Source organism: Scyliorhinus torazame, chromosome 16 (genome assembly GCF_047496885.1).
Source record: "Scyliorhinus torazame isolate Kashiwa2021f chromosome 16, sScyTor2.1, whole genome shotgun sequence".
In the NCBI taxonomy this organism is placed as follows: Eukaryota; Metazoa; Chordata; class Chondrichthyes; order Carcharhiniformes; family Scyliorhinidae; genus Scyliorhinus; species Scyliorhinus torazame.
In genome coordinates, this window is record NC_092722.1 from 164190717 (window position 1) to 164218257 (window position 27541).

The window sequence follows — 27541 nt, forward strand, 5'->3', positions numbered from 1 at the left end:
TGCCCCTTAGTGTCCAAAGAGGTTCGGTGGGTTATGTGGATAGGGTGGGGTTTGGGCCTAGGTAGGGTGCTCATTCAGAGGGTCGGTGCAGACTTGCTGGACTTGCTGATGTGTTAAGTAAGTTGGTTCGACGTTGACTGCAACTGGATGCAGTGAAACTAGAAACAGGCTTCTGACACAGGAGATGGTCCAACACTGTTTTATTGAACTTCCTGATTGCTGTACATAGTCTGCTGTGTGTTGACACTCTGTCAATCTAACTGATAACCTCCTACTGGCTTGACCAGACTAACTCTCTACCTCATGGGTGATAGTGCTCACTGGCTTGTGCACTCTTACTATCTCAGTAGCTGAGTCCTGTAGAGAGAGAAAGAGTCTTAATGCCCTGTGTGCTTTATAGTGGTGGTGTCCTGTCTGGTGATTGGTTGTATGTGTTGTGTGTGTCAATCACTGCCTGTCTGCATCTCATTATATACATGAGTGGATATTATGACATCTCCCCTTTTTGAAGTAAATTTTGGAACGTGGCGATATACATACATGCATGATTATATACAAGTGGTGAGTGAATGAACATATGTACATGGGAAGGTGCCGATCATGCAGATACAGAGCAAACTGAACAGAATTTACAAGATTTAAGTCTATAGATTCAGTCTTTGTGGTGGGCGACAAATTCTTGTTGCTCGCCTCAGAGGTGATGGGGGGACGCCGCCATGTCGGTGGCCTCATGGAGAGGCGGGATCGCTGCCAGATCGGTGGCCTCGTGGTGCGAGATGTCCGGAGGAGGCATGATGACATGCGGAGAAGTGTGGCTAGGCGGTGGGCAGGGAACTTTCTGTAGCGCCCTCCTGTTGCGCCGTAGAATTGAGCCATCAGCCATTTGGACAATGAAGGACTTGGGGGCAGCCTGCCTGACGACAATAGCTGGTGCTGACCAACCTCCCTCAGGCAACTGGACGCGAACAACATCGTCTGGAGCCAGCGCAGGTAGATCCTTGGCATGAGCATCATACGTGATCTTCTGCTGGTCCCTGGATTGCTGCACTTTCTGCAGCACCGTGAGGAGGTCAAGGTCTGGAACATGGGTGGCTGGAACAGTCGTCCTCGGGTTGCGGTTCATGAGTAACTGCGCCGGAGACAAACCAGTCGACAGACGGGTTGCCCTGTATGCAAACAGTGCCAGGTTGAAGTCCGAGTCTGCAGCCTTGCACAGAAATCGTTAGACAATATGGACCCCTTTTTTGGCCTTCCCGTTTGATTGCGGGTAATGGGGACTGGATATGATGTGACTGAAGTGGTAGGATTGTGTAAAGTCGGACCACTCTTGGCTGTAGAAACATGGGCCGTTGTCACTCATTACTGTGAGTGGTATGCCGTGCCTGGCAAACGTCTCTTTACATGCTTTAATCACTGACTTGGACGTGAGGTCCGACAGTTTCACCACTTCCGGGTAGCTGGAGAAGTAGTCGACCAAGAGCACGTAATCACGCCCATTTGCGTGAAAGAGGTCTATCCCCATCTTGGACCACGAAGAAGTCACGATCTCGTGCTGTTGCAGTGTTTCCTTGGGTTGAGCTGGTTGAAACTTCTGTCATGTTGTGCAGTTGAGGACCCTGTTGGCAATGTCGTGGCTGATGCCAGGCCATTAGACTGCCTGCCGAGCTCTGCGTCGCCATTTTTCGACCCCAAGGTGTCCCTCATGGATCTGTCTGAGCACCATGGCTTGCATGCTTTGGGGAATGACGATTCTATCTAGTTTAAGAAGGATCCCCTTGACAACCGTTAACTCGTCCTTAACGTTGAAGAACTGGGGGCACTGCCCCTTTTGCCAGTCATGGGCAAGGTGTTGCATCACGCGCTGCAGTAGAGGATGTTTGGCAGTTTCTTCGCGTATCTGGACAACTCGTTCATCAGTGGCTGGGAGGTTGCTGGCACACAACAGCACCTGTGCCTCGATGTGGCGAATGAAGTCGCCTGGTTCACACAGCATGGTGATGGATCGGGATAGGGCATCCGCGACGATCAGCTCCTTGCCCGGTGTGTAGACGAGTTCGAAGTCATATCGGCGGAGACGAAGAAGAATTCGCTGCAGCCGAGGTGTCATGTCATTTAAATCCTTCTGGATTATGTGGACTAAAGGCCTGTGGTCTGTTTCCACCGTAAACTTCGGCAGACCGTATACATAGTCATGAAACTTGACTATTCCTGTCAGGAGACCCAGACACTCCTTTTCGATCTGGGTATACCATTGTTCGGTCGGAGTCATGGCCCTGGAGGTATACGCCACTGGAGCCCAGGACGAGGAATCGACTTGCTGGAGGAGCACCGCCCCAATGCCGTCCTGGCTTGCGTCTGTGGATTTCTTGGTATCCTTGGTTGGGTCAAAGAACGCCAGTACTGGGGCTGTGGTGACCTTCGCCTTCAGCTCAAGCCACTCCGCTTGATGTGCGGGAAGCCACTGGAACACTGTCGGCTTTTTTACGAGATGCCAGAGGGCCGTGGTGTGGGATGCCATGTTGGGAATGAATTTTCCAAGAAAAGTTACCATCCCGAGGAAGCGGAGGACCGCCTTTTTGTCCTCTGGTGTCTTCATGGCATTGATTGCCAGCACGTTGTAGGCGGCTGCTTGCACACCTTGCTGTGAAATGTGGTCACCTAAAAACTTGATAGCGGACCGCCCAAACGAGCATTTGGCCCTGTTGAGCTGGAGGCCATTTTCATGAATCTTCTGGAAAACCTGTTTGAGGCGAGCAATGTGATCCTCGGGTGTCGTGGACCAGATGATCACGTCGTTCACATAGACTCTCACCCCCTCGATGCCCTCCATCATTTGCTCCATTATGCGATGAAATACTTTGGAAGCTGATATGATACCAAAAGGCATGCGGTTGTAGCAATACCTGTCAAACTGAGTGTTAAAAGTGCACTCGTCCAGCTGAATTTGCCAGAAGCCACGGGAAGCGTCCAGCTTGGTAAAGAATTTGGCGTGAGCCATCTCACAGGTCAATTCTTTACGCTTCGGGATCGGATAATGCTCTCGCATGATGTTGCGATTCAGGTCTTTGGGATCAATGCAAATGCGGAGTTCGCCAGAGGGTGTCTTGACGCAGACCATGGAGCTGACCCAGTCTGTGAGTTCCGTGACCTTTGAAATGATGCCCTGGTCTTGGAGCTCTCGTAGCTGCGTTTTCAGACGATCCTTGAGAGGAGCCGGCACCGGCGTGGTGTATGGATCACTGGGGTGGCATTCGGCTTGAGCAATATCTTGTAGCGATATGGGAGCGTGCCCATCCCATCAAACACACTGTGGTATTGTGTGAGAATGTCGTCTATCTCATCCTGGAGATTCGCATTGGGCGAGGCCGTCGCCAGTGTCGAGGACATGGCATGTACTCACTGTACCAGATTTAGGAGTTTGCATGCTCGAGCACCGAGCAGGAATGCCTTGTCAGGCCGGACGATCTCGAATCTCAATGTCGCCTTGATTGCCTTGTGAGAGACAGCTAGCTGACACGACCCACTGGCAGCTATGGCATTACCATTGTAGTCAAGGAGCTGGCAGGCTGGTGGAAGAATGTTAGGTTGGTGTCGGATGCTGTCAAGGTCCGACTGTGATATGAGGTTCGCAGACGGGCCAGTGTCCAATTTAAATCGGATGCGAGACTGGTTGACCGTGATGACGGCACACCACTTGTCGTAAGAATCCACACTGAGGACCGAAAGGCGGTATGCAGGCCCGGTAGAGACCAACTCGCGTGTGGTGATGATGCCCACCCGATATGGAGACTCGAGACAGTCAGCATCGGGGTCCGTTGGGCTGTCTGGATCAGAATCCTGCATGCCTTTTTGTACGCAGCGGACACGTCTGCGCTGCAGCTGGGATCGCTGGCTGTTGTTCGGTGGAGCAGACCTGCAGAAGGCTTTTCACACTGTAGACATCGCCTGCCTTTGGCTGGACATTGCCACTTTAAATGGGCGGAGCCACAATTCGAACACGTCATGATGCGAACGTCAGCACGTTCTGTGCGCCATCGCGCATGCGCAGTGCAGTCGGCCGACGTTCGCGCATGCGCCTCAGGATCTTCGCCCTCATCGTCCACCCGGTCGTGGCGTGCATGCGTGGGGACCCGAGAAAAGCGCGCAAAACGGCCACTCTCCTCGATGCTCAGGCCTTGCATTTTTGCTATGGCCTGCACCCTTTCTGCCTCGTGAGAGGCCAGTTTTGCAGTTTCTACCGCCCTGATGAGGGTGTAGCGATTTCTGGCATGCTCATGGACAACGCACGATTCGATGGCGACTGAGAGGGTCAACTGTTTGATTTTGAGGAGCTGCTCCCGCAGGGAGTCGGACTGGACCCCGAAAACAATCTGATCCCGGATCATGGAATCAGTCGTCGAGTCATAATTACATGACTGCGCTAGGATGCGGAGATGGGTCAAGAAGGACTGAAAACATAGATTAACATAGAATTTACAGTGCAGAAGGAGGCCATTCGGCCCATCGAGACTGCACCGGCTCTTGGAAAGAGCACCCTACCGAAGGTCAACACCTCCAACCAATCCCCATAACCCAGTAACCCAACCCAACTCAACACTAAGGGCAGTTTTGGACACTAAGGGCAATTTATCATGGCCAATCCACCTAACCTGCACATCTTTGGACTGTGGGAGGAAACCGTAGCACCCGGAGGAAACTCACGCACACACAGGGAGGATGTGCCGACTCCGCACAGACAGTGACCCAAGCCGGAATCGAACTTGGGACCCTGGAGCTGTGAAGCAATTGTGCTATCCACAATGCTACCGTGCTGAAAAGGTTCATCCTTACCCTGAAGCCTCTGTTGGAAGATGTACAGTTCAAAGCTCTCATTCACCTCAATGTCGCAGTGGCTGTCCAATTTCAGCAGAACTGTCTTGAACTTTGTCTTGTCTTCGCCATTGGCAAACGTAAGCGAGTTATAGATGTGGGTGGCGTGATCCCCCGCAGTTGACAGGAACAGCGTGATCTTTCTGGCATCCGTGCTGCCTCGAGGTCGGAGGCCTCGATGTACAGGAGGAACTTTTGCTTGAAGACTTTTCAGTTGGCGCCGAGGTTGCCGGAGATCCGGAGTTGCGAAGGAGGCTGGATCCTTTCCATGCCGCTGGATGGCTGCTTGCTGGTCGTTTCAGATGCACTCGAGGTAGGTTCATTAGGATTAATAGCACTCTGGTACCATGATGTGTTAAGTAAGTTGGTTCAACGTTGACTGCAACTGGATGCAGTGGAACTAGAAACAGGCTTCTGACACAGGAGATGGTCCAACACTGTTTTATTGAACTTTCTGATTGCTGTACATAGTCTGCTGTGAGTTGACATTCTATCAATCTAACTGATAACCTCCTACTGGCTTGACCAGACTAACTCTCTACCTCAGTGATAGTGCTCACTGGCCTGTGAACTCTTACTATCTCAGTAGCTGTGTACTGTCGAGAGAGGGAGAGTCTTAATGCCCTGTGTGCTTTATAGTGGTGGTGTCCTGTCTGGTGATTGGTTGTTATGTGTCGTGTGTGTTCATTGATTATCCTGTGTGTCAATCACTGCCTGTCTGCATCTCATTATATACATGAGTGGATATTATGACATCTACCTCGTTTAAATTTTCTTCCACTCCTTGCCAGTTAACTGTCAGTCACACTGCAACTCCTTCAGATTGTTCTGATTAAAGGCTAATGACTTAAAATGTCAACTCTATTTCTCTCCAGCCTGATCTGCTGAGTATTTCCAGCATTTTCCATTTTTATTTCAGATTTCCAGCATCTGCGGTATTTTGCTTATGTCTTGACGTAAACCTGTTGGGGCTCTGATTTTTCTGTTACTAAGTTCTCAATCGCTATGCGATCTGACTTTATTTGTAGCAAGCTGAAGGTAAAACAAGTTTGAACTGGAACATGTTAGTGTTTACTTTGCTTGGTCGATGACACAAACTAGAAGAACTAATAAGAAACCAAAATGGATTAACATGAGTTTGTGAAATTAATGGTGACCTCTTTCTGTACTATCTCCACAGCTTGGAATTGTCTGTAGTTTCAGACTGAATTGGTCTAAATATTGTTTGCGAGGCTTTGGTTGTATTCTTAAGAAACCTTAAGCCTAAGAATCAAAGAAAGCGTAGCAGAACAGTGAAAGAGGCATGAAAGCAGACCAAGGATTCAAAACAGGGCAATAAAAGTGTGGTAGTCAATTTGTGATGTTTGTTTAACTTTAGTGATGTAAATCCGAGTTAGCTGAAGTTTCAGCGCAATAGCTTAATTCATCGGGTACTGAGTCATTTTGCTACTATTTGTTTCCTTCTGCCTCTTGCTCGACCTTTCCCTTCAGTTCTCCCCACACACAGCCCTTGAATCCTTATGTGCACGTCTTATCATGTTTCAGCAATAATAAAGGGAGCTTGGAGAAACAACTGCAGTGAAGTGTTATGAGGGGAATCAAAACTGAAACTGCTCTTACGTTGTTTGTAGGTTATCAGTGGCAGATGAAGCAAAAAGTGCCGAATTTTATTCGTCTGTCAGCTCAGAAAGGCGAATTTTATTAGTCTGTCAGCTCAGAAAGGCAAATTTCCTGAGTCTGTGCGATCGCCACCAGTCTAATTGTGTATCAGCTCACAATCCAAGCACGCATGATGATATATTGTTATACTAGATTTCCTCTAATTCCTTACATGTTATATGCATCGCAATGGACGTGCACTGGCAAGTTTCTAACTGCTACTTTGCATATGCATTCCTCCACTTTCCCTGGCTTTTCCCACACTCTGCCAGTGCCATTTTGATGGAAAAGTAAATTTGCAACATTGGCACTCTTGCATCCGCTCCACAGATCCGGCCAACAATATAAAAAGTCTAATAGAATATCTCATTCATCTGGGGGGGGGGGGGGGGGGGGGGGGGGATCACTGCACATCTTGGTTTGTGCATTGAATTTTAATCCCAAAGTACATAATTTAATGCAGAAAAATATCTGCAAAATGCAAACTTTTCACGAAGATAGTGAAAGCATGGTAATTTGATTTGATACTTAAATTATTAGATTTATAATGGACCTTTTCAATTAATCTTTACAAATTCAGTTCTCAATTTATATTTTCTAAAACTAACAATTACGCAAACTGTATTGCTTTTGATAGTGCAAGATATGTTGCTGGATTTTTGCAGTTGTGTGATTATTTTCGAGCTTTACTCTGATGTCTGAAGTCTGCTTTTATTACAGCTGGTTCATCACCTGTACGGTCAGTTTACCCTGATGAACAACATTGGATAATTTCTTCAAGGTTAAAGGAATAAACTAGAGCTTGTGAGCGTATATATTAAACTGAATAATGGACAGTCAATAAGCTACAGACAATTTACCAATAAATATAAATTGATTCATTGGTTTGGAGCACAAATAGTGCTGTTTGTGCAACGAGTGACTAAAAACACAACTGAAGATTGTATACAAGGTGATTATAATTCATCTTGACTATCCATTGTTGCACATAAAATAAAAAGATTTCTGCAAACAAAACTTGTTTTTTCCCTAAAACATTTAATCCTTGACAAAGTAAAAACTCAGCAAGGTTCACCACAAATATTGTGTTTTATCTTGTAAGAATAGATGCATTGTCAGCACAGATACATACTTTTTATATGCATAATTATCGTCACTGTATTCACAGTAAAAGCTTTAAAGAAAATAACTCCCAGCAGGAATGATTGCGGTTAGGAACCACGAACTAAGAGCAATTTGCATTTGAAAATGTGGCCTTTGGGACTTCAAAATGAGCTTTAAACATGTAACCTACAAAAGCACTGGCAAGAAATAGTAGATGTATTATAGTTTTTTGCCTCTGTCTCCAAATAATTACTTTTAACGGCTCCAGCTGCATGGCTGCTCTGAATTTCCAAATTGTCAGCAAGCCGAAGCAGGTAGGACTGAAAAGATATTAGTTATTTGGCACCATGAGGTGACAAAGTCAAGAGCCCGTGCCCCGCCCCCCACCCCCTCTTTATTTCTGCTGGCATATGTACTGGAGAGGCAAATTTTAAAAGCGGTGGGAGGTTCTGTCACAACCCAAAGGTGTGGTCATGGCCAATGTCCAAAGTCCCGAATGCAGAACCTATGCCGCAGACATGGAGATGTTATTTCTGCCTTTTGAGGGCAGCATGGTGGCACAGTGGGTAGCACTGCTGCCTCGCGTCACCAGGGTCCCAGGTTCGATCCCGGCTCTGGGTCACTGTCCGTGTGGAGTTTGCACATTCTCCCCGTGTTTGCGTGGGTTTCGCTCCCACAACCCGAAGATGTGCAGGGTAGGTGGATTGGCCACGCTAATTTGCCCCTTAATTGGAAAAAATGAATTGGGTACTTTAAATTGTTTTTTAAAATTCTGCCTTTTGTTTCTGAAGTTGCATTATTCTTTAGCCTTTGGCAACACAACTCTTGGGGAAGACAATGCAGACAAAGATTGCATAACTCTGGTGAGACACCAACATTTTACATTTTGTTAGTAAAATGAGTAACTTAATGACAGATTTACATGTCGTGTTAAGCACACTTGAGATAACACGGGCTGCAACTGGATGCAGCTATAACTCAAGTAGACTCCAGACCTTGAAGTTAGTTCAATTTGATTTATTGAACCTGTCACACAGTTAGCATAGTTCTCTGTGAGTTCGACTCTCTACTAACCTAAGTGTGATTTCTCTATCTGACTGAACCAGACTAGCTCTTAGCCACGTGCTGTATGCGTTATGTGATATGTACACTGGACTCACTCTGTAGATGTCCCTAGTAGAAAGAGGCAGAGTGTGAGTGCCTCATGCCTTTTATAGTGGGAAACCACCCCCAAGCATTCTGCCTGCTGATTGGTTATGTCCTGTTCCCTGTGCTCATTAGCTGCCTGTCTGTATCTCATTAAGTGCATGTCTGCATATCATGACGTCTCCCTTTTTGGAAAAGTTTTTCTGCAGCCTATGTGAAAATATTTACATGTGTAGCCGAAAAACTAACGTATTTACATGAGATGGCAGATGGGAACATGTGTACATATGAAAACAGGTGTCTAATGTGCAAAAACAGAACATAGCAAACAAAACAAATGTTCATAAGTCCAACTCTGGGGTTAGCGTCTGATCCTGGTCGACCGCCAGGGAGGTGGTGTGGGGACGACGGCACCTTGATAGGCGGGATTGCAGCCAGATTGGTGGCCTCGTGGTTCGAGGTGTCAGGAGGTGGCACAATAACAGATGGAAACAACGAAGAATGTGGTTGCGGGCGGGCAACTGAGCGCAGGGCCTGTCTGTTGCACCGCACAACAGAGCCATCAGCTATACGCACAACGTACGAGTGAGGAGCAGCCTGTCGGACAACAACCGCTGGAGCTGACCAGCCTCCATCAGGCAGCTGGATCCGAACAGCATCCGCCGGGGATAGCACAGGCAAATCAGTGGCATGAGCATCGTAGCACTGCTTTTGCCGGTCCCGGGGTTTCTGCACCTTCTGCAGCACCGGGAGGTGATCCAGATCAGGCTAGTGTATGGAAGAGTCATCCGCAGGTCCCTGTTCATCATGAGTTGAGCCAGTGCCATGCCGGTAGACAGAGGGGTTGCCCTGTTCGCAAGCAGCGCAAGGTTGATGTCGGAAGCAGAATCTGCAGTCTTGCAGATGAGCTGCTTCACTATGTGCACCCCTTAACCTTCCCATTGGACTGTGGGTAATGTGGGCTTGAAATGACGTGATGAAACTGGTATAGCTGGTCAAACCTTGACCACTCTTGGCTGCTGAAGCAAGGACCGTTGTCACTCATGACAGTGACCTGGAGAACGCCTCCTTACAGGCCTTGATGACGGTCCTGGACGTGAGGTCCGAGAGCTTCACAACTTCTGGGTAGTTGGAAACATAATCGATGATGAGCACATAATCACGACCATTGGCGTGAATGAGGTCGATGCCCACCTTGGACCACGGGGAGGTCACCATTTTGTGCTGCTGAAGCGTCTCCTTGCCCTGTGCTGGCTGGAAGCGTTGACAGGTCGGACAATGGAGGACTGTATTTGAGATATCCTGACTAATCCCAGGCCAGTAGACAGCTTGCCGGGCTCTGCGCCTACACTTCTCGAAACCCAGATGCCTCTCGTGTATTTGCAGGAGCACCAAGCTCTGGAGACTGTGTGGAATAACGATGCGATCCAGCATGAGGAGGATGCCATCAACCACCGTCAGGTCGTCCTTCACATTGAAGAATTGAGGGCACTGCCCTTTTTGCCAGCCATTGGTGAGGTGGTGCATTACACGCTGTCGAAGCAGGTCCTTGCTGTCTCATCACGAATGCAGATCACCTTTTCATCCGACGCCGGGTGGTTGCTGGCCCACGGCTGCACCTGTGATTCCATCTGTTGGACGAATGCCGGCGGGTCGGCAGGCAAGGTTATTGAGCGGGACAAGGCATCCGCAGTAATGAGCTCTTTGCCCGGCGTGTACTCGAGCTCAAAGTCAGACCGTCTGAGCCTGAGGAGAATGCGCTGCAGCCGGGGCGTCATGTCGTTCAGGTCCTTGTGGATAATGTGGACCAGAGGCCTGTGGTCCGTCTCGACGGTGAATGTCGGCAGGCTGTAGACATAATCGTGGAACTTGAGAATTCCAGTCAGCAGGCCCAGGCATTCCTTTTTGATTTGGGCGTACCGTTGCTCGGTGGGTGCCATCGCCCGTGATGCGTAGGCAACCGGAACACAGCATGTGGTGTCATCGCGCTGGAGCAACACCGCGCCGATGCCGTCCTGGCTGGCATCTGTCGAGATTTTCATTTCCCTGTCAGGATCAAAAAAAGCCAATACAGGTGCAGCTCCAACCACTCAGCTTGATGAGCTGCCTGCCACTCAAAGGCAGTAGACTTTTTTACCAGGTGTCTGAGGGCCGTGGTGTGTGAGGTCAGGTTTGGGATAAACTTGCCCAAAAAAACGCAGTACCGCCTTCTTGTCTTTGGGGGTCTTCATGGCTTCAATGGCCTTGACTTTGTCTGTGTCCGGGCGCACACCCTGCTGAGATATCTGGTCACCCAAGAAATTCAGTGTTGACATGCAAAAGAACACTTTCCCCTGATCAGCTTGAGGCCATTGGCATGGACACGGCGGAATACCTGCTGGAGACGAGAGTTGTGCTCTTCGGGGGTTGTAGAACAAATAATAGCCTTGTCCACATACACGCGAACCCCTTTAATGCCTTCCAACATCTGCTGCATGATTCTATGGAAGATCTCCGAGGCCGAGACAATGCCGAATGGCATACGATTGTAGCAGTACCTGCCAAACGGTGTGTTGAAAGTGCAGAGCCTTGTGCTGGACTCATCAAGCTGGATTTGCGAGAACCCGTGTGATGCATCCAACTTTGTGAAAAACCGGGTGTTTGCCATCTCACTTGTCAGTTCCTCCCGCTTCAGGATGGGGTAGCGTTCCCACATGATATTCTGGTTTAGATCCTTGGGATCAATACAGATGCGCAGCTCCCCCAACGTTTTTTTCACACAGACCATCGAGCTGACCCAGTCAATCTGTTCTGTGACTTTGGAGATGATGCCCTGGTCCTGAAGATTCTTCCAACTGCGCCTTCAGGCGCTCCTTCAGTGGAGCCGGAACTCGGCGTGGAGCATGGACCACAGGCGTGGCATCAGGCCCAACCCGTCAAATACATCCAAATACTGAGCTCGGATGTTGTCAATGCCGGCTTGAAGATCCACGTTAGGGGAGGTCATTGTGTAGATCCGCTGTACCAGGTTTAGCTGCTTGCATGCCCTGTGTGCCGAGCAGGGAGGCCCTGTCTGAATTGACGATTTCAAACCTCAGCTTCACGTTAACGCTTCTGTTGGAGACAAGCCGATGGCAGGATCCCAGTGCTGTGATGGCATTGCCGTTATAGTCCAGGAGCTGGCAGGCTGCTGGAAGGAGCTTGGGTGGCTTTTTGGTGCGGTTGAAATCTGCCTGTGAAGGGAGATTGGCAGAAAGACCTGTGTCCAGCTTGATTTACTTGCATCACCGCACGCCATTCGTCTGCAGAATCCACAGTGAGGATGGGCAGGCTCCGTGATGATGTCGGTGAGGCATGTTCACGTGTGGTAATAATGCCCACATGGTAGGGGGACTCCAGGCAATCGTCCTCTGGATCCGTGATGCTGCCAGGATCAGAATCCTGCAAACCGTGCTGGACACTCCGAACGCGCCTGCGTTGGAGTTGGGTGCGCTGGCCCTTGATGGTGGTGCAGGCCTGCACAAGGCTGCATAGTGTCCAGGCTTCCCGCAATTTAAACAGCGCCTGCCTCTTGCAGGGCAGTGTTTCTTTAAATGGGCGGTGCCAAAGTTCGGGGACGTTGTGATGTCGTTACGCTCCGTGCGTCGTCGCACATACGCAGTGCGGTCGGCAGACGTTCGCCCCTGTGCAGTGTGGGGATCGGCCATTTCGTTATCCCAGTCGCATCACGCATGTGTGGGGTACCGGGAAGACCGGAAAGGGTCGCTTTCATCAAGGCTGAGGCACTGCATCCGGGCGATGGCCTGCACACACTCTGCCTCGTGGGAGGCAGGTTTCTCCGTTTCAGCCAATTTGTATTGGGAATACCGATTTGTGGCGTGCTCGTGCACTGTACACGTTTCGATCGCGACTGACAGGGTCATATGCTTGATTTTTAAAAGCTGTTCTCTCAGAGGATCAGAGTGAACGCTGAAAACGATCTGATCCCTGATCATGGAGTCAGCTATGTCACCAAAGTTGCAGGACAGCGCTAGTAGACTGAGATTAGTGAGGAAGGATTGAAAGATTCGTCTTTACCTTGTAGGCGTTGCTTAAACGTATAGCGCTCGAAGATTTCATTGGTGTCCACTTCACGGTGACTGTCAAACTTGTCCAGGATGGTCTGAAACTTTGTCTTGTCCTGGCCTTCAGTGAAGTTAAACGTGTTAAAGATTTGGATGGCTTGTCCCCGCAGTTGAGAGGAGAAGTGCGATCTTTCTTGTATCAGACGCACCCTCGAGGTCTGAGGCTTCGATGTACAGCAGAAACCTTTGTTTGAAAGTCCGCCAGTTGGCACTGAGATTGCCGCAGGTCTGCAGCAGTTGAGGAGGCTGGATCTTCTCCATGGTGCCGAGATGTCTTTGCTGGTCGTCATGGAAAAGATTGAGGTAAACCACCTAAGGATAGCAGTCTACTGGTACCATGTCGTGTTAAGCACACTGAGATAACACGGGCTGCAACTGGATGCAGCTATAACTCAAGTAGACTCCAGACCTTGAAATTAGTTCAATTTGTTTTATTGAACCTGTCACACAGTTAGCACAGTTCTCTAAGTTCGACTGTCTGCTAACCTAAGTATGATTTCTCTATCTGACTGAACCAGACTAGCTCTTAGCCACGTGCTGTATGCGTTATGTGATATGTACACTGGACTCACTCTGTAGATGTCCCTAGTAGAAAGAGGCAGAGTGTGAGTGCCTCATGCCTTTTAACGTGGGAAACCACCCCCAAGCATTCTGCCTGCTGATTGGTTATGTCCTGTTCCCTGTGCTCATTAGCTGCCTGTCTGTATCTCATTAAGTGCATGTATGCATATCATGACATTACAGGTACTGTGAAATGCGCATTTCTGCAGAGTTTGTTATCGTCACTAATATTTGATTGGATTCATTAAACTGTCATTCATAAAGAACATTTGAAGATAAAATTTTCTTTTTGGGCTCTGATGTCTCTTTTGCATAATTGAATGTTGTAAGCTACTTTTCAGGCATTGTTGAGGAAAATTATGAGAGACAATGGAGTTTGAAGATATATTGTGAACTATATGAAAATTGTGCTTCAAATCCCAACATTAACTTGACGTGCATATTCTTTAGGCAAACTAGGTTTTCCAGTTTGAATGACTATTTTTCCTGCCGTAATTGGTAAGAAGACATCTTTTGGATGGGGTGGGGGAAATATCACAATTCTCAGTTAATTAAATATAGAATTCACAAGTGTCCTCATCTTGCAGTACATCAGTTCTGCAATGAATAGGAACCTAGATTTGAATCTAGTATTTGCAGTTTCTGTATTTTAGAATTGTACAATGAGTATCCTGCTTAATAATAGCATTTTCGAACTCCCTTTTCCTGAGGTAATGAGAAGTCAGTGGTTATTAATCCAAGGCAGATGCGTGGCAAGGGAAAAAAACACCCATCACTGGCAAATTTTCTAAACTTTTCATTTCTCCACAAAATATGGTTGCTGACGCATGCAGGCACAATTTCTTTAGAGCCCTGACTACAGTAACTTGCAGCGTGAAAGAATGTCATCTTGGCTCAGCAGAACTCTTATCTTCTCTCATAGGATTAAGCACCACTCTCGGGACCTAAGTATTTAGGTACTGATAGAGGGCTGCCCTGTCTGAGGTGCCATCATTCACCTGTGACATTGAATCCAGGCCTCTTCTGCCCAATAAGATGAATGTAAAAGATCTCAGGATGTTATTTGAAGAGCAAATGATATGTGAAAACTGAGCTTTCCTGGTTCCTTAGCCATTATTATCCCGCAACCAACATAATCGTTGCAGATAATTGGGTCATTGCTGTTTGTGGGACCTTGCTATGTGCAAATTAACTGTCCCATTCCCTACATTACAGCAATCATCATATTTTAGAAGAGATTGGTTGGCTGTTGAATGTTTGAGGATACCCTGAGTTTATGAAAAGGGCTATAAAAATGTGAGTGGTTCCATGTCCTTGGTGGTGAATAATCATAGAATCCCGACACTGAAAAATGGGGCCATTCAGCCCATCGAGTCTGCACCGACCCTCCGAAAGAGCACCCTACCCAGGCTCACTCCCCCACCCTATCCCCATAACCCCACCTAATCCGCACATCTTTGGGAGAACATGAAAACTCTACATAGACAGTCACCCAACACTAGAATAATGTAACTTTCTGTCAAATTATACTAATTTCAGGGGGTGGAAGAGCAAAGGGAATGGGGATGGATAAGACAAGTTAGTAAGGTGGTTAAGAAGGTGTTTGGGATGATTGGCTTTGTAAATGGGGGCATTAAATACAAAAACAAGGAAATCATGCCCAACCTTTACAAATCTCTGGTTAGACCTCTGTTGTGTTGGGCGCTCTGGATCCATGTAACACATACAGGTCACCAACACTTGAAATAGTGTAACACTATTTTATTGAGTCATTAACAGTTTAACATACTCTCACTGTGGGTTAACACGATACTAGCTTAAACTAAAGACCTTTGCCTTGTCCTAACCAGTCGATGCACTCAGCACATGGTGAATGTCTGTGCTGCAGGCTGTGAGCTCTGTCCTACTAGGAAGCTGCAGCTCGAATGAGCGGGAACTCTGATGCTCCCTATCTTTGTAGTGCGTGTGCTCTAACTGGTGATTGGCTGCGGTGTTGCGTGTATTGATTGGTCCCACTGTGTGTCCATCAGTGTGTGTGTCTGCACCATGATATACTGGTGTATATTATGACAACCTCGACTACCGTGCAAAATTCTGGGCACCACACTTGTGGAAGGCTGTTAAGACTTTAATGAAATTGCAGAGGAGGTTTACCAGAATCGTATCATGAATGAAGGACTTTAGTTATGTAGAGAGATTAGAGATGGCAGCACGGTGGCCCAGTGGTTTGCACTGCTGCATCATGACACTGAGGACCCCGGCTCAATCCCGGCCCCGGGTAACTGTCCGTGTGAAGTTTGCAAATTCTTAGTGTGTCTGCGTGGGTCCCACACCCACAGACCAAAGATGTGCAGGTTAGTGGATTAACCAGTCTAAATTGCCCCTTAGTGTCCAAAGAAAGCTTTGGAGAGGGCAGCAACCAAGTTCAGCTCCTTGCTACATTTGTAGACATACTGAAGTTGTAGCATTGCAACTTTAGTGTCATGTGTTGCAGCTGTGCAGGTGCAATGTGTAAAGGTTATTTTTAAAATAGTTATGAGTGTCTGGTGATCTGTTTAACCGTTGCAGGATAACTATATATGAAGTCATGGAATTTCTGACAGGCAAAGATTTCATTTTCAATTTGTGCATCATGGGTCTCTGTGTCAGGGAGGGCCCTTGGAGCAAAGGCTATTGGTTGGTCATTCTGGATGCAGACTGCACCAAGGTCATGCTGGGAGGCGTCTGCTGATATAAATACAGGTGCTCAAACGTCAATGTATTGTCATACGTGTGGGGTTGTGAGTGCCTGTTTGAGTCTGTTGAAGACTGTTGTGTGATGCTCTTGCCAACACCATTCGACGTCTTGATGGAGAAGTTGATAAAGAGATCCACTGACCTCACTATAACACAGAAGGAACTTAGAAAAATAATTTGTCATACCAAGAAACTGCCCACAGGAATCACCATCTGTCGTATATCATCTTGTCTGGATCAGGCTTGACACCATCGGATGTGAGTGGATGACCCACATAAGGAACCTGGTTGACCCTGAATCTGCATTTCTCGGAATTCAACTTTAATTGGATGGCCCTGATTCTGTTAAGGACAAGACGAAGATGTGCATCATGTTCTTTTATAGTACCACCCCAAATAAGGATGTCATCAACAATGATCTCACAACGTAATCCTTCTGCTACAGAGGGGAAGGCAGGCAGGAGGTTTGGGTCTTCCGAACCTGATGTTTTACCACTGGGCGGCGAATGTGGAGAAGGTGCGGAGCTGGGTCAGAGGGGTTGATTCCCAGTGGGTCTGAATGGAGGAGAGTTTGTGCAGGGGGTCGGGATTGAAAGCACTAGCAACAGCGCCGCTCCCAATAGCCCTGGGGAAATACTCAGGGATTCCGGTAATAATAGCTTCATTGAGAATTTGGAGGCAGTTTCGCCAACACTTCGGGTTGGGGGCACGGTCAAGGGAAATGCCGATTCGGGAGAACCAGGATTGAAAGCACTAGCAACAGCGCCGCTCCCGATAGCCCCGGGGAAATAATCAGGGAGTCCGGTAATAGCTTCCTTGAGAATTTGGAAGCAGTTTCGCCAACACCGGGTTGGGGGCAGAGTCAAGGGAAATGCCGATTCGGGGGAACCACAGATTTGAGCCAGGGAGGTGGAATGGAGATTTTCAGAAATGGGAGGAGAAGGGGGATTAAGGCACTAAAAGATTTGTTTCTTATGGGTCGGTTTGCAGGACTGAAGGAGCTGGAAGCGAAGTATGGGCTGGAGCAGGGGGAAATGTTTAGATACATGCAGGTTCGAGATTTTGCCGAAAGGGGATACAGGGCTTCCCGGTGGAGCCGGCCTCCACATTGCTGGAGGAGGTGCTGATGACAGGGGGACTGGAGAAGGGGGTAGTGTCAGTGGTTTACGGGGCTATTTTGGAAGAGGAGAAGGCACCACTGGAAGGGATCAAAGCAAAGTGGGAGGAAGAGTTGGGAGAGTGTATGGAGGAGGGGTTCTGGTGTGAGATGCTCCGGAGAGTGAATGCCTCCACCTCGTGCGCGAGGTTGGGGCTGATACAGCTGAAGGTGGTATACAGAACACGCCACACGAGGGCGAGGATGAGCCGATTCTTTGAAGGAGTAGAAGATGCGTGTGAACGTTGCAGGGGGGCCCCCGTTAATCACGTTCATATGTTTTGGTCCTGTCCAAAGCGAGAGGATTACTGGAAGGAGGTTTTTGGGGTAGTTTCTAAAGTGGTGCACGTGAAACTGGACCTGGGCCCCCTGGGAGGCCATATTCGGGGTGTCGGACCAGCCAGGGTAGGAAACGGGTTGGGAGGCAGATTTTATAGCCTTCGCCTCGTTGATCGCCCGAAGGCGGATCCTGATGGGTTGGAGAGCAGCCTCTCCACCCTGTGCCCTGGCGTGGCGGGGGGGGACCTGTTGGAACTCTTGACTCTCGAGAAGGTTAAGTTTGAACTGAGGGGAAGGATGGAAGGGTTCTACAATTCATGGGCATTATTCATTATGCACTTTCAAGAACTGGATAACATCGAACATTAGTTGGGGGGGGGGTGGGGTGGTGGCAAGGTTGGGGGGAGGGGGGCGGTGTGTGTTAATGGTGACTTTGGGTGATTCCTGATTCCTTTTTGTCATTTGTTTATGTGAACATGCGGGCTAATGTTTGGGGTTTGGTGGGACGATGGGATCGTTGTTATTGATATGGGGTTGACATATTTGTTACTGATTATTGTTTATTGTTGGTGGGTGTAAATTTGGGAGAAAATGTGAAAAAGGAGGCGAATAAAAATTATTTAAAAAAAACAAAAGAATAATCTCACAAAGTTGGCCTGCAAAAAGTTGCTCCATACACTGCCGTGAGGAAAACCTCACTGCCGTGGAGCTCCCATAGGCCATACAATGGAAGTTATATCTTCCCATGGGAGACATGAATTTGGTTAGTATTAAGGATTTGTCAAGGATGGCAGAACTCGTATTTCACATCGAGGTTGCGGAATATGTCTGCTATCAGTTCGTTGGGTGATGTGGTCTGAGGAGCACTTTGTTACAGTGCTCTGGGTCAACCGATGACTTTTTTTTTGTAACTGCAGCCACCATTGCTGGAACCCAGCCCACGGCCTCGCCTATAAGAGTTATGACGCCTAGTGCTATCATCCGATGGAGCTCATCAACAACTTTCTGCTTCATGGCTACTGGTACACATCTCTGAGCACAGACCATTGGAGGTAGTAAATTATCTAGTCTTATGTGGTGTACAACTTGTAGCTTACCACTGATGTCACAGTTGAAGATGTCTCTATATGCTGTCATCTCTGGGGCTTGGAGTTGTAGAGCATGCATTTCTGGACTAGGTTAAATGAGCCCCAATGCAATGCAGTGGCTTTATATTCTGTCAACTATATAGAATTTGAAATTTCCCTGGATTGCTACACCTTTGGTGTGGATTGTCTGTCAGCCATAAACCACGAGGTGTGCCTGGGCATTGGGATCTGGTGTTGCATACGAGTCTATTCCCCGTAACCTTTGGCTGGATAATACATTATCCTTCGCTCCAGTGTCAATCTTGACTTTAAGTCAGGTGTTACTGCTAATTAGGTTGAGGGTGATGGCGATCTCACACTTTCCTGTGACGCCGTGAACACTGTCACAATAGAGTGTTATTGGAGGCTCTGTAGCTTCACCGCTTTGGTTTGACTCCATTCAACTTACTGACGCTTCTATCCCTGGAGGGTCAAACAGCTGCCATGTTGCTGATGGCAGAGGAAGACTGTTCTGGTTTGGATCTGCAGTGCCTCGCAAAGTGGTTCAATTTCCCACATTTGCTGCATCTTTTACCAGATGCAAAACACTGTTCTGTCTGGTGGGTGCTGGCAGCTGCAGTTGGAGCAGGATGCCCGATAGACTGCGAATACCTCAGTTTCCTGCCAAATATCTCTATTCCATTTCTCTGATTGCTCATTTAACATACAGATATTGATTGCTACTTGTGAAGTTAAGTCTTTTTCTCACAGCAACTGCTTGCAGACTAAATTGCTATATATTCCACAAACAACATGATCCCTGATTAAGTCTTCAGTGAGTTCGGATTGCACCAATATTTTTTTGAGTGGCAATGCAAGATTATATTGTCTCATCTGCTCTTTGGTTGGTTGAATTGAATGCATGTCCATCAAGGGTTATGTTTTTGTTTACCAGGAGACAGATGTTCTCGAACTTTTTCAGGATTATCTTGGGGATCTTTTTCCTCCTCTATCGGGAAAACAAATGACTCGTATTTTTCGACAGCCTCGGCCCGTGAAGTTATGCAGCATCGCAGTAAATATGCCACCGCTTCCGGTGTGTTTCCCAACTATCTGCAATATTTTCATCAAAGACTAGTGAATCGAGGCGGCGAAGTTCTCCTGCCATACTGCCAACCATGTCGATGTTGTGGGTTGCCTGAATCACTGACAACAAAGACTTTCAATATGGCTGTTTATTCACTAACTCAGCAGCAACTTCAACACTTGTGCTCTGCCAGCACTCCCAGGAACCTCTCCCACGCTCCTGACGTGTGACCTCTTTCGCAGCCTTGTCATCATGTTGTCACATGACCAATTGTTCTACAGATTCTCTGATGCTGAAAACAGTTAATAAAGATGTTTCCTTCACCACGTTTCGCAGTTTCCTCCTAGTTCATTACTTAACTGTTGCTTATTTCCCTATTTAATAATAATAATAATCTTTATTATTGTCACAAATAGGCTTACATTAACACTACAATGAAGTTACTGTGAAAATCCCCTAGTCGTCACATTCCGGCGCCTGTTCAGGTACACAGAGGGAGAATTCAGAATGTCCAAATTATCTAATAGCACATCTTTCAGGACTTGTGGGAGGAAGCCGGAGCACCCGGAGGAAACTCACGCAGACACGGGGAGAACGTGCAAACTCCGCACCGACAGTGACCCAAGCGGGAATCGAACCTGGGACCTGCAGCTGTGAAGCAACAGTGCTAACCACTGTGCTACCTATTTGGAACTATCTGCATTCACTTTCTTTGGCTTTTTGAATTAAACCCAGTTTGTTTCTTGACAATAATTGTTGGTGGAAGATTAGTCTAAGGACTCGTAATTGCTGAATAGGAACTTCTTTCTTAGCATCAATGTATCATCCAAATTAGAACCATTACATGTGGGATAAACATTGGAGAAAGACCCTTAGCTTTATTTATTTCCCCATAACTTCATTTTCACATAATCCTTATCTGGGGCAATTTGTAATACAGCCCAGAACGCATAACAAGTACCATCAGACTTAGCAAAGCTACGTTGTAATTTTTTCAACTTTGGAATAAGTCCATAAGACATCGGAGCAGAATAAGGCCACTCGGCCCCTCGAGTCTGCTCCGCCATTCAATCATGGCTGATATTTTTCTCATCCCCATTCTCCTGCCTTCTCCCCATAACCCCTGATCCCTTTATTAATCATGAACCTATCTATCTCTGTCTTAAAGACACTCAGTGATTTGGCCTCCACAGCCTTCTGCGGCAAAGAGTTCCACAGATTCACCGCCCTCTGGCCGAAGAAATTCCTCCTCATCTCTGTTTTAAAGGAGATTGTGTCTTTAGTCTGAGATTGTGTCCTCTGCTTCTAGTTTTTCCTGCAAGCAGAAACATCCTCTCCACATCCACTCTATCCAAGCCTCGCAGCTCGTAGCTGCATTTGTAATAAACCTTGGAATATCCAATTTTACGAAAGTTTATTTTTTTTAAAAAAAACATTTTCTATCACTATGAGTTGCATGTTTCATCTTGAGAGCATTTACAACCAGGTGGTGTGTAAAATCAAAGCTTGTTCTGGGTACTTTTATCTTTTACCTTTATGCTTGAGCAACATGTAATACAACCATTCGTGATTTTATAACTTAGATGAATATAAGTGTATTAACCCTTAAGAATATTTAGTTTACACCTGATCTGACATTCATTTTGTGACCGTATTAGATTATATTTCCATTTGATTTGTTTGTATTATGTTCGGAGTTTTAATTTTTTTTAAATTACAAATTTATACTCAGTTATGTAACGTGAAACGGATTACACACATTAAACCTGAATATTCTTTCACTTCAGAGAACGCAATATTTGAATAAGAAACCAACTTTAGGGATTGTTTTAAAATTGTGTAACAATTCAGGGATTAAAAGGGTAATGAACCTCATTTGGTATGTAAATATCAAAATGATTCACTGATGAAACCGAAGAGAATTTAAAAACTGACTTTGGCCTATTTGCACCTCATGATGTCTCCTGACAGGCAGTCTGTACTAATGCTGGCATGCAAGGCCAGGGCATGACCTACTGCATGCACCATTTAGGCTCTGTCAGCAGCTTCAGTCATGACTGGTTTAAACTGTTCAGAGTATTCTGTCATACGTCACCCTCAATTAGACTCTGCTTGCTGAACTTGAAAATAGCAACAGCTGGAGTTATCTGTTTGAGTACGAGTACAAATTGAATATTGCAATGGTACAACAGAGTGAAACATTTATACAAAATGTTCTATGTTCAGTTGGCTTGTGATGCGGAGCGACATGAACCGCGCGGGTTCAATTCCCGTACCGGTTGAGGTTATTCATGAAGGCCCCGCCTTCTCAACCTTGCCCCTCACCTGATGTGTGGTGATCCTCAGTTTAAATCCCCACCAGTCAATTCTCAAAGGGGAGAGCAGCCTATGGTCCTCTGGGCCCGTGGCGACATTTACATTATGTTCAAAATGGTACCCAGAATCAAAGAATGGCCATTTGCTCTTCAATTATATATACTTACAGTACCTCATTCCTCTGGTTTAGTACCGTATCAATAACATTACACATATCGGGTGTAATCCCTGAAAAAACACAACCAATGTAATTGAAGGCACTTTGCTTTGGAAGTAATCCACACAAGGCATCCCAAGTCAGAATTTCAGAAATGTTTTAATCAATCTGTAACAGCAGAGCTGTGGTTCAAAGATCACTTTGCTGGTCTAGGTTCTATATGATGCACAGTACTTATCATCCTACAAGTCGAGAGTTGCTGTTTGTTGGGAGTTATCTGTGTTATAGACCAGGAGGCTCCAAATTTGATCTCATCTGCATCAATTGGAGTGGTATTATTGACCACATATCTCTGGGCTGGGTAACCTGCAAGTATGGACACAAGGAGCTTAACTTATGTAAGTCCAGAGTGGGAAAAGACACTTTCTCAAATCAATTACATCAAAAATCTATGTAGGTTTCTCTTATGGAATCGTCCTTTCACCTTTTACACCTCCACCACCAGCCCCCACCCTCAGAAACATAGAAAATAGGGACAAGAATATGCTATTCGGCCCTTCAAACCTGCACCATCATTCAATATGATCATGGCTGATCATTCAAATTCAGAATCCCACACCCACTTTCTCTCAATACCCCTTGATCCCTTCAGCCGCAAAGGCCACGTCCAGCTCCCACTTTAATATATCCAACGACCTGGCCCCCAACAGCATTTTGTAGTAGTGAATGCACAAGTTCACAACTCTCTGAAGGAAGAAGTTTTTCCTCATCTCAGTCCTGAATGAACCCCTAGTTCTGGACGTCCCTCAACATCAGGAACATTCTTCCCACATCTAGCCTGTCCAGTCCCATCAGGATTTTATATGTTCCTATGAAGTCCCCTATTGAGATTAATTCCCTCTGACCACTGACTTCAAAGCTTCCCAAACCGTCGCTGTAGAGACCTCCCCCGTATAATTTGTTTCCAGGTAGTTCTGGGTGGACTTGTTCACCAGCCAACAGATCGCTTTGTCTGCGAGCAACCCCACATCCAGTCTCCACAGCGGGCGTTTCCCTCCCTCCCCCTAACCCGTAGATCCACCCAATGTGCGGCATCATCCGACACAGCGATTGCCGAGTACTCGTAAGATTTTAGTGTAGACGGGCAGCATGGTCGGCACAGGCTTGGAGGGCCGAAGGGCCTGTTCCTGTGATGTACTTTTCTTTGTTCTTTGTTCATTCTTCTAAACTCCAGTGAGTACAAGCCCAGTTGATCCAGTCTTTCTTCATTTTTCCAACATGCCATCCCAGGAATTTGTCTGGTGTACCTTCGCTGGACACCCTCAATAGGAAGAATGTCCTTCCTCAACCTAGGAGACCAGAACTGGATCACTATCTCATCATCTGCTGATCTCCTGTTCCTTTTTAATCATCCTGCAAAGTCTTTCTCACTAATGTCAGGAACTTGTGCCAGAATTACGAAATCTATCCCACAGATTGATCGAGCAACAGCATTAACAATGATGCTGTGAATATAACTATTCCGGACTGCCAGTTGGTGAAGGATTGAACTGGAGCCGATCTTTACACATTTCTTTACTTATTTTTTGAGTTACACATTACAATGTCCTGACCCAGCAGCCACAGTTTTAATCTTTACCTATTTATAGCAGGCTTAAGTGAATGCTCAGTTAATGCCCACCAATTTTATATTAATTGTTTGATTGTATGCAATTATTAATCATACTTTTCAACCAATGTTGTATGCTCCTTCAGCACCATCCCTGGACATGTCCTGTGCCACTGACAGAACAGACCCACCAGAGGTGGCAGGTATGTAGTCAGGGAATGGCCCTGGATGTCCTCAATCTCCGGACTTAAGAACTCTCATGGCATCAAGTCAGCAAGAGAACCACTAGCTGGAGTCATACCTAGCACAAAGGAGGATGATTGCGGTATTTGGAGGCCAGTTAGCTTTGCCCCATGGCGTTGCTGCACGAGTTCCCCGGGGCAGTGACCTAAGTCGAACCATCTTCAGCTACTTTATCAATCACATTTCTTGCATTGTTAGGTCAAAGTGGGGATGTTCATTGATGATTGCAGTGTTCACTAACATTCGCAACTCTTCAGATACTGAAACAGTCCATGCACCCCATGCAGCAAGACCTGTACAACATTCGGGCATGAGCTGATATGTAGCAAGCAACACTCCATGTGATTACCATTGCTGAATTGCCCACCATCAACATCCTGGGTGTCGCCCTGGACCAGAAAGTACTTGAGTTCTGTGACTACGAGAGCGGATTAGCGGCCGGCACTGCTGCAACAATAACAAATTCCTGACTCCCCAAAACCTGTGACCGTCTAAAGGCACAGGTCAGGAGTGAATGCTCTATACTTGCCTGGATGAATGTAGCTGCAGCAGCACTCAAGAACACCATCCAGGATAAAGCAGTTTGTTTGATCATCATTTCATCCACCTTAAATATTCACCCTCTCCACCACTAGCATACAGTGGCAACAGTGTGTATCATCTATAAGATGCTTTGTCGCAACCCACCAAAGCTCATTGCTTCCACCACCTAGAAGAATAAGGGCAGTAGATGCATGGGATTACCACTACCTGCCAGTTTCCTTCCTCGTTGCACAGCATCTTGACTTCAAAATATATTACAGCTCTTTCATTGTCACTTGACCAAAATCCTGGAACTTACTACCTGGCAGGATTGTGGGTGTACCATGACCACCTGGATGACAATGGTTCAAGATGTAGGCCCACCACCAGTTTCTCAAGTGCAATTATGCAACAAATGCTGGCCTCACCAGTGACACCTATATCCCACAAACAAATCAAAACAATACAATATTGACACACATGCATGAAAAATAGTCACCTTGTCAGCTACTTGCAGTTTTTCAATATGGAAAAAATATGTTTTCGTGACAGTGTTACTGATCGTCAGATATTAGTCATTTAAGGCACTTGAAGGTTTTAAAAGCTGCTCACTATATGAAGGCTTTGGTAGATTGTGCAATTGCTGTAGTTAATACAGGTGCATCTGTAAGACACCATCAATAACACAGTAACAGCAAAGATCATCATATCGTCAAATATAATTCTCGCCTTGGGCAGAATGGATTTTATTTTTGCTGTGTGTTTTTTTTACGTTTCTCGAAAAGCTGAGATTTTTTTAAAATTCAGCCCATCATGTCTTTCAATATACCTGCTTTAAATCCAGTCCTGGCAAATTTGTATTAAATTCCTTGCTTAACAAAACATTAGGAGTGATCCTAGGATTATGCAGATATGTTTGTAGAAGGAGTATTAGCTCTACTCTGATATTTACCTAAGGATTGCAGGCAAGTTATCATCCCTGCAGCTGGTCTGGTTATTGAGGACATACTAATAGTAGATGTCAGATTGTCTTGATCTATATCAGACCTGTGTTTTGCTGTGGAAAATACTATTCGCTGTTGAGAGCCTTTGGGATTAGGGGGTCTAAACAAAATCCTTCAAGGAATACATTGAGTGTTGTTTTAGACTAGTTTTAGACTCCATGCTATGACTATAGCACCATTTGCTGTGTTCGAATTTAACAGCTGTTCTTTAGTCAAGGGTTGGTAACTTGCTTCAATTTCAGTTTGAAGAACAAACTGCAAAATGTAGATTTGAACCAATTTGAGCAACCTAATATATTAATCTCAGCAAATTGTGTGTTTTCTCCTTGGCAGAAGCGACATTCATGGTTTGAGATTGTGATTTGATTTTACAGACTAGAATCAAAGTGATAATGCAAAAGCAAAATACTGCAACTGCTAGAAATGAAGATTTGAATTTTTTTTTCATCCCATAGAAACTGCCTAATCTGCTATTTTCAGCATTTCAGCAAGTTCTGGTTTGCACAGATTAGATGCAGTTTGCATCACTGTTGTGAGCCATTCTATCAAGCTCAGAAACGGTCTATGTACAGATGCCACCTCAGGGCCCTGGAGATGTGCAATCAACGCAAGCTGGGAGGGCAGGCGGACTACCATCAATGTCCTTGAAGGAGCCAAGAGCATCAGCATCGAGGCCACGATCATCCGTAACCAGCTCCACTGGGCCAGCCATCAACTTAGGATGTCAGAGTCCTGACTGCCAAAGCAAATCGCCTTCACCCAGCTCAAGGAAGGATCTCGAACGAGAGGAGGACAAAGGAAGAGCTTCAAAGACACCTTGAAGGCTTATCTCAACAAATGCAACATGGACATCAGCTCCTGGGTGTCCTTTGATCAGAAAATACCTAAATGGAGGAACCTCCTGATTGAAGGGACAGAATTCTTCGAGGACACCCAACGGCAAGAGGAGGCCCAAAAAAGGAGCCTGAGAAAGGAATACCAATGATCTAGAGTCAAATACACGCAGCGATGGGGGATAAATGCAGGTCAGACAGCGACACCCTCATCCCATCAACGGATAAAAAAATTCCGACCGATCCCACCTCCCAGAAACGCTGCCAAGTGCAGCTCGAGGATTGGGCTCATCAGCCCCACACGGGCGCACAGAACCCATGACCAGTGACGTGGAGTTTCGTAGGGGACAGTCATACTCATTCGCGAGTCACCAAAGAAGAGGATCATTGTGCAGATGTGAAGAAGTATGGCTTCAGTTGTAGCTCATTGTTAGACTTTCAACGCTGAGTCAGTGAGTTGTGCCCTCAAGCCCTATTCCATGACTACGAAATCTAGGCTGGTATTCCAGCGAAAAACACAGAGGAAATGCTGTACGCTTCAAACTGCTATCTTTTGGATTCGAGGTTAGACTGAGGTGCTATCTGCCATTTTACATGTATGCAAAAGATCTCTGATAATATTTGAAGAAGGGGAATACTCCCAGCCAATATTTATCCTCAATCAGCACCACAAAAAACAGATTATAAAGCCATTATCACATTATTGGAACCTTGCTGTTTGCAAATTGTCTGTTGCGCGTTCTACATTACAACCAGTGACTACACTTCATGGTGCATTGAATAATCATGCATAGAGCAAGATTGTTTGTCACAGTGGGCTATTACACTGATTAAATGTGGGGCTTTGTTAGTTGACGGGAAGGAAATATTCCTCTCTGTGCTGTCTGTATAGATCCAACCCGAAATAGATTTTGTAAGTCTAAACTTATTTCTGAGTAGGTTCGGAGCCATGATACAAAACTGCCCACAATTCGACAATTAATTTACTGACTCAAAATATCGCTGTTAAGGAAATGAAAAAGTTCAGGTTGGTGCAGTAAAGGTTTTGGCTATGATGGAATTGTTATGGCAATGTGCGAGTGTATTTGAT

At 46.3% G+C, this 27541-nt stretch overlaps 1 protein-coding gene across 6 annotated transcripts in view; it reads left to right on the top strand.

Moving 5' to 3' along the window:
- The window catches only part of vti1a (vesicle transport through interaction with t-SNAREs 1A), a 464254-nt gene that overhangs the window by 171158 nt on the left and 265555 nt on the right, over positions 1 to 27541 (top strand). The window contains exon 7 of one of the 6 annotated variants that reach the window (XM_072479372.1): positions 18531 to 18665. The exons of 4 other annotated variants lie outside the window; for them this stretch is intronic. In XM_072479372.1, coding sequence (XP_072335473.1) covers positions 18531 to 18649 — 119 coding nt within the window. In that variant the 3' untranslated portion in view covers positions 18650 to 18665. Of the gene's footprint in view, positions 1 to 18530; positions 18666 to 27541 lie in introns of those variants that run through there. One more of the 6 variants, XM_072479374.1, reaches the window with a different exon arrangement.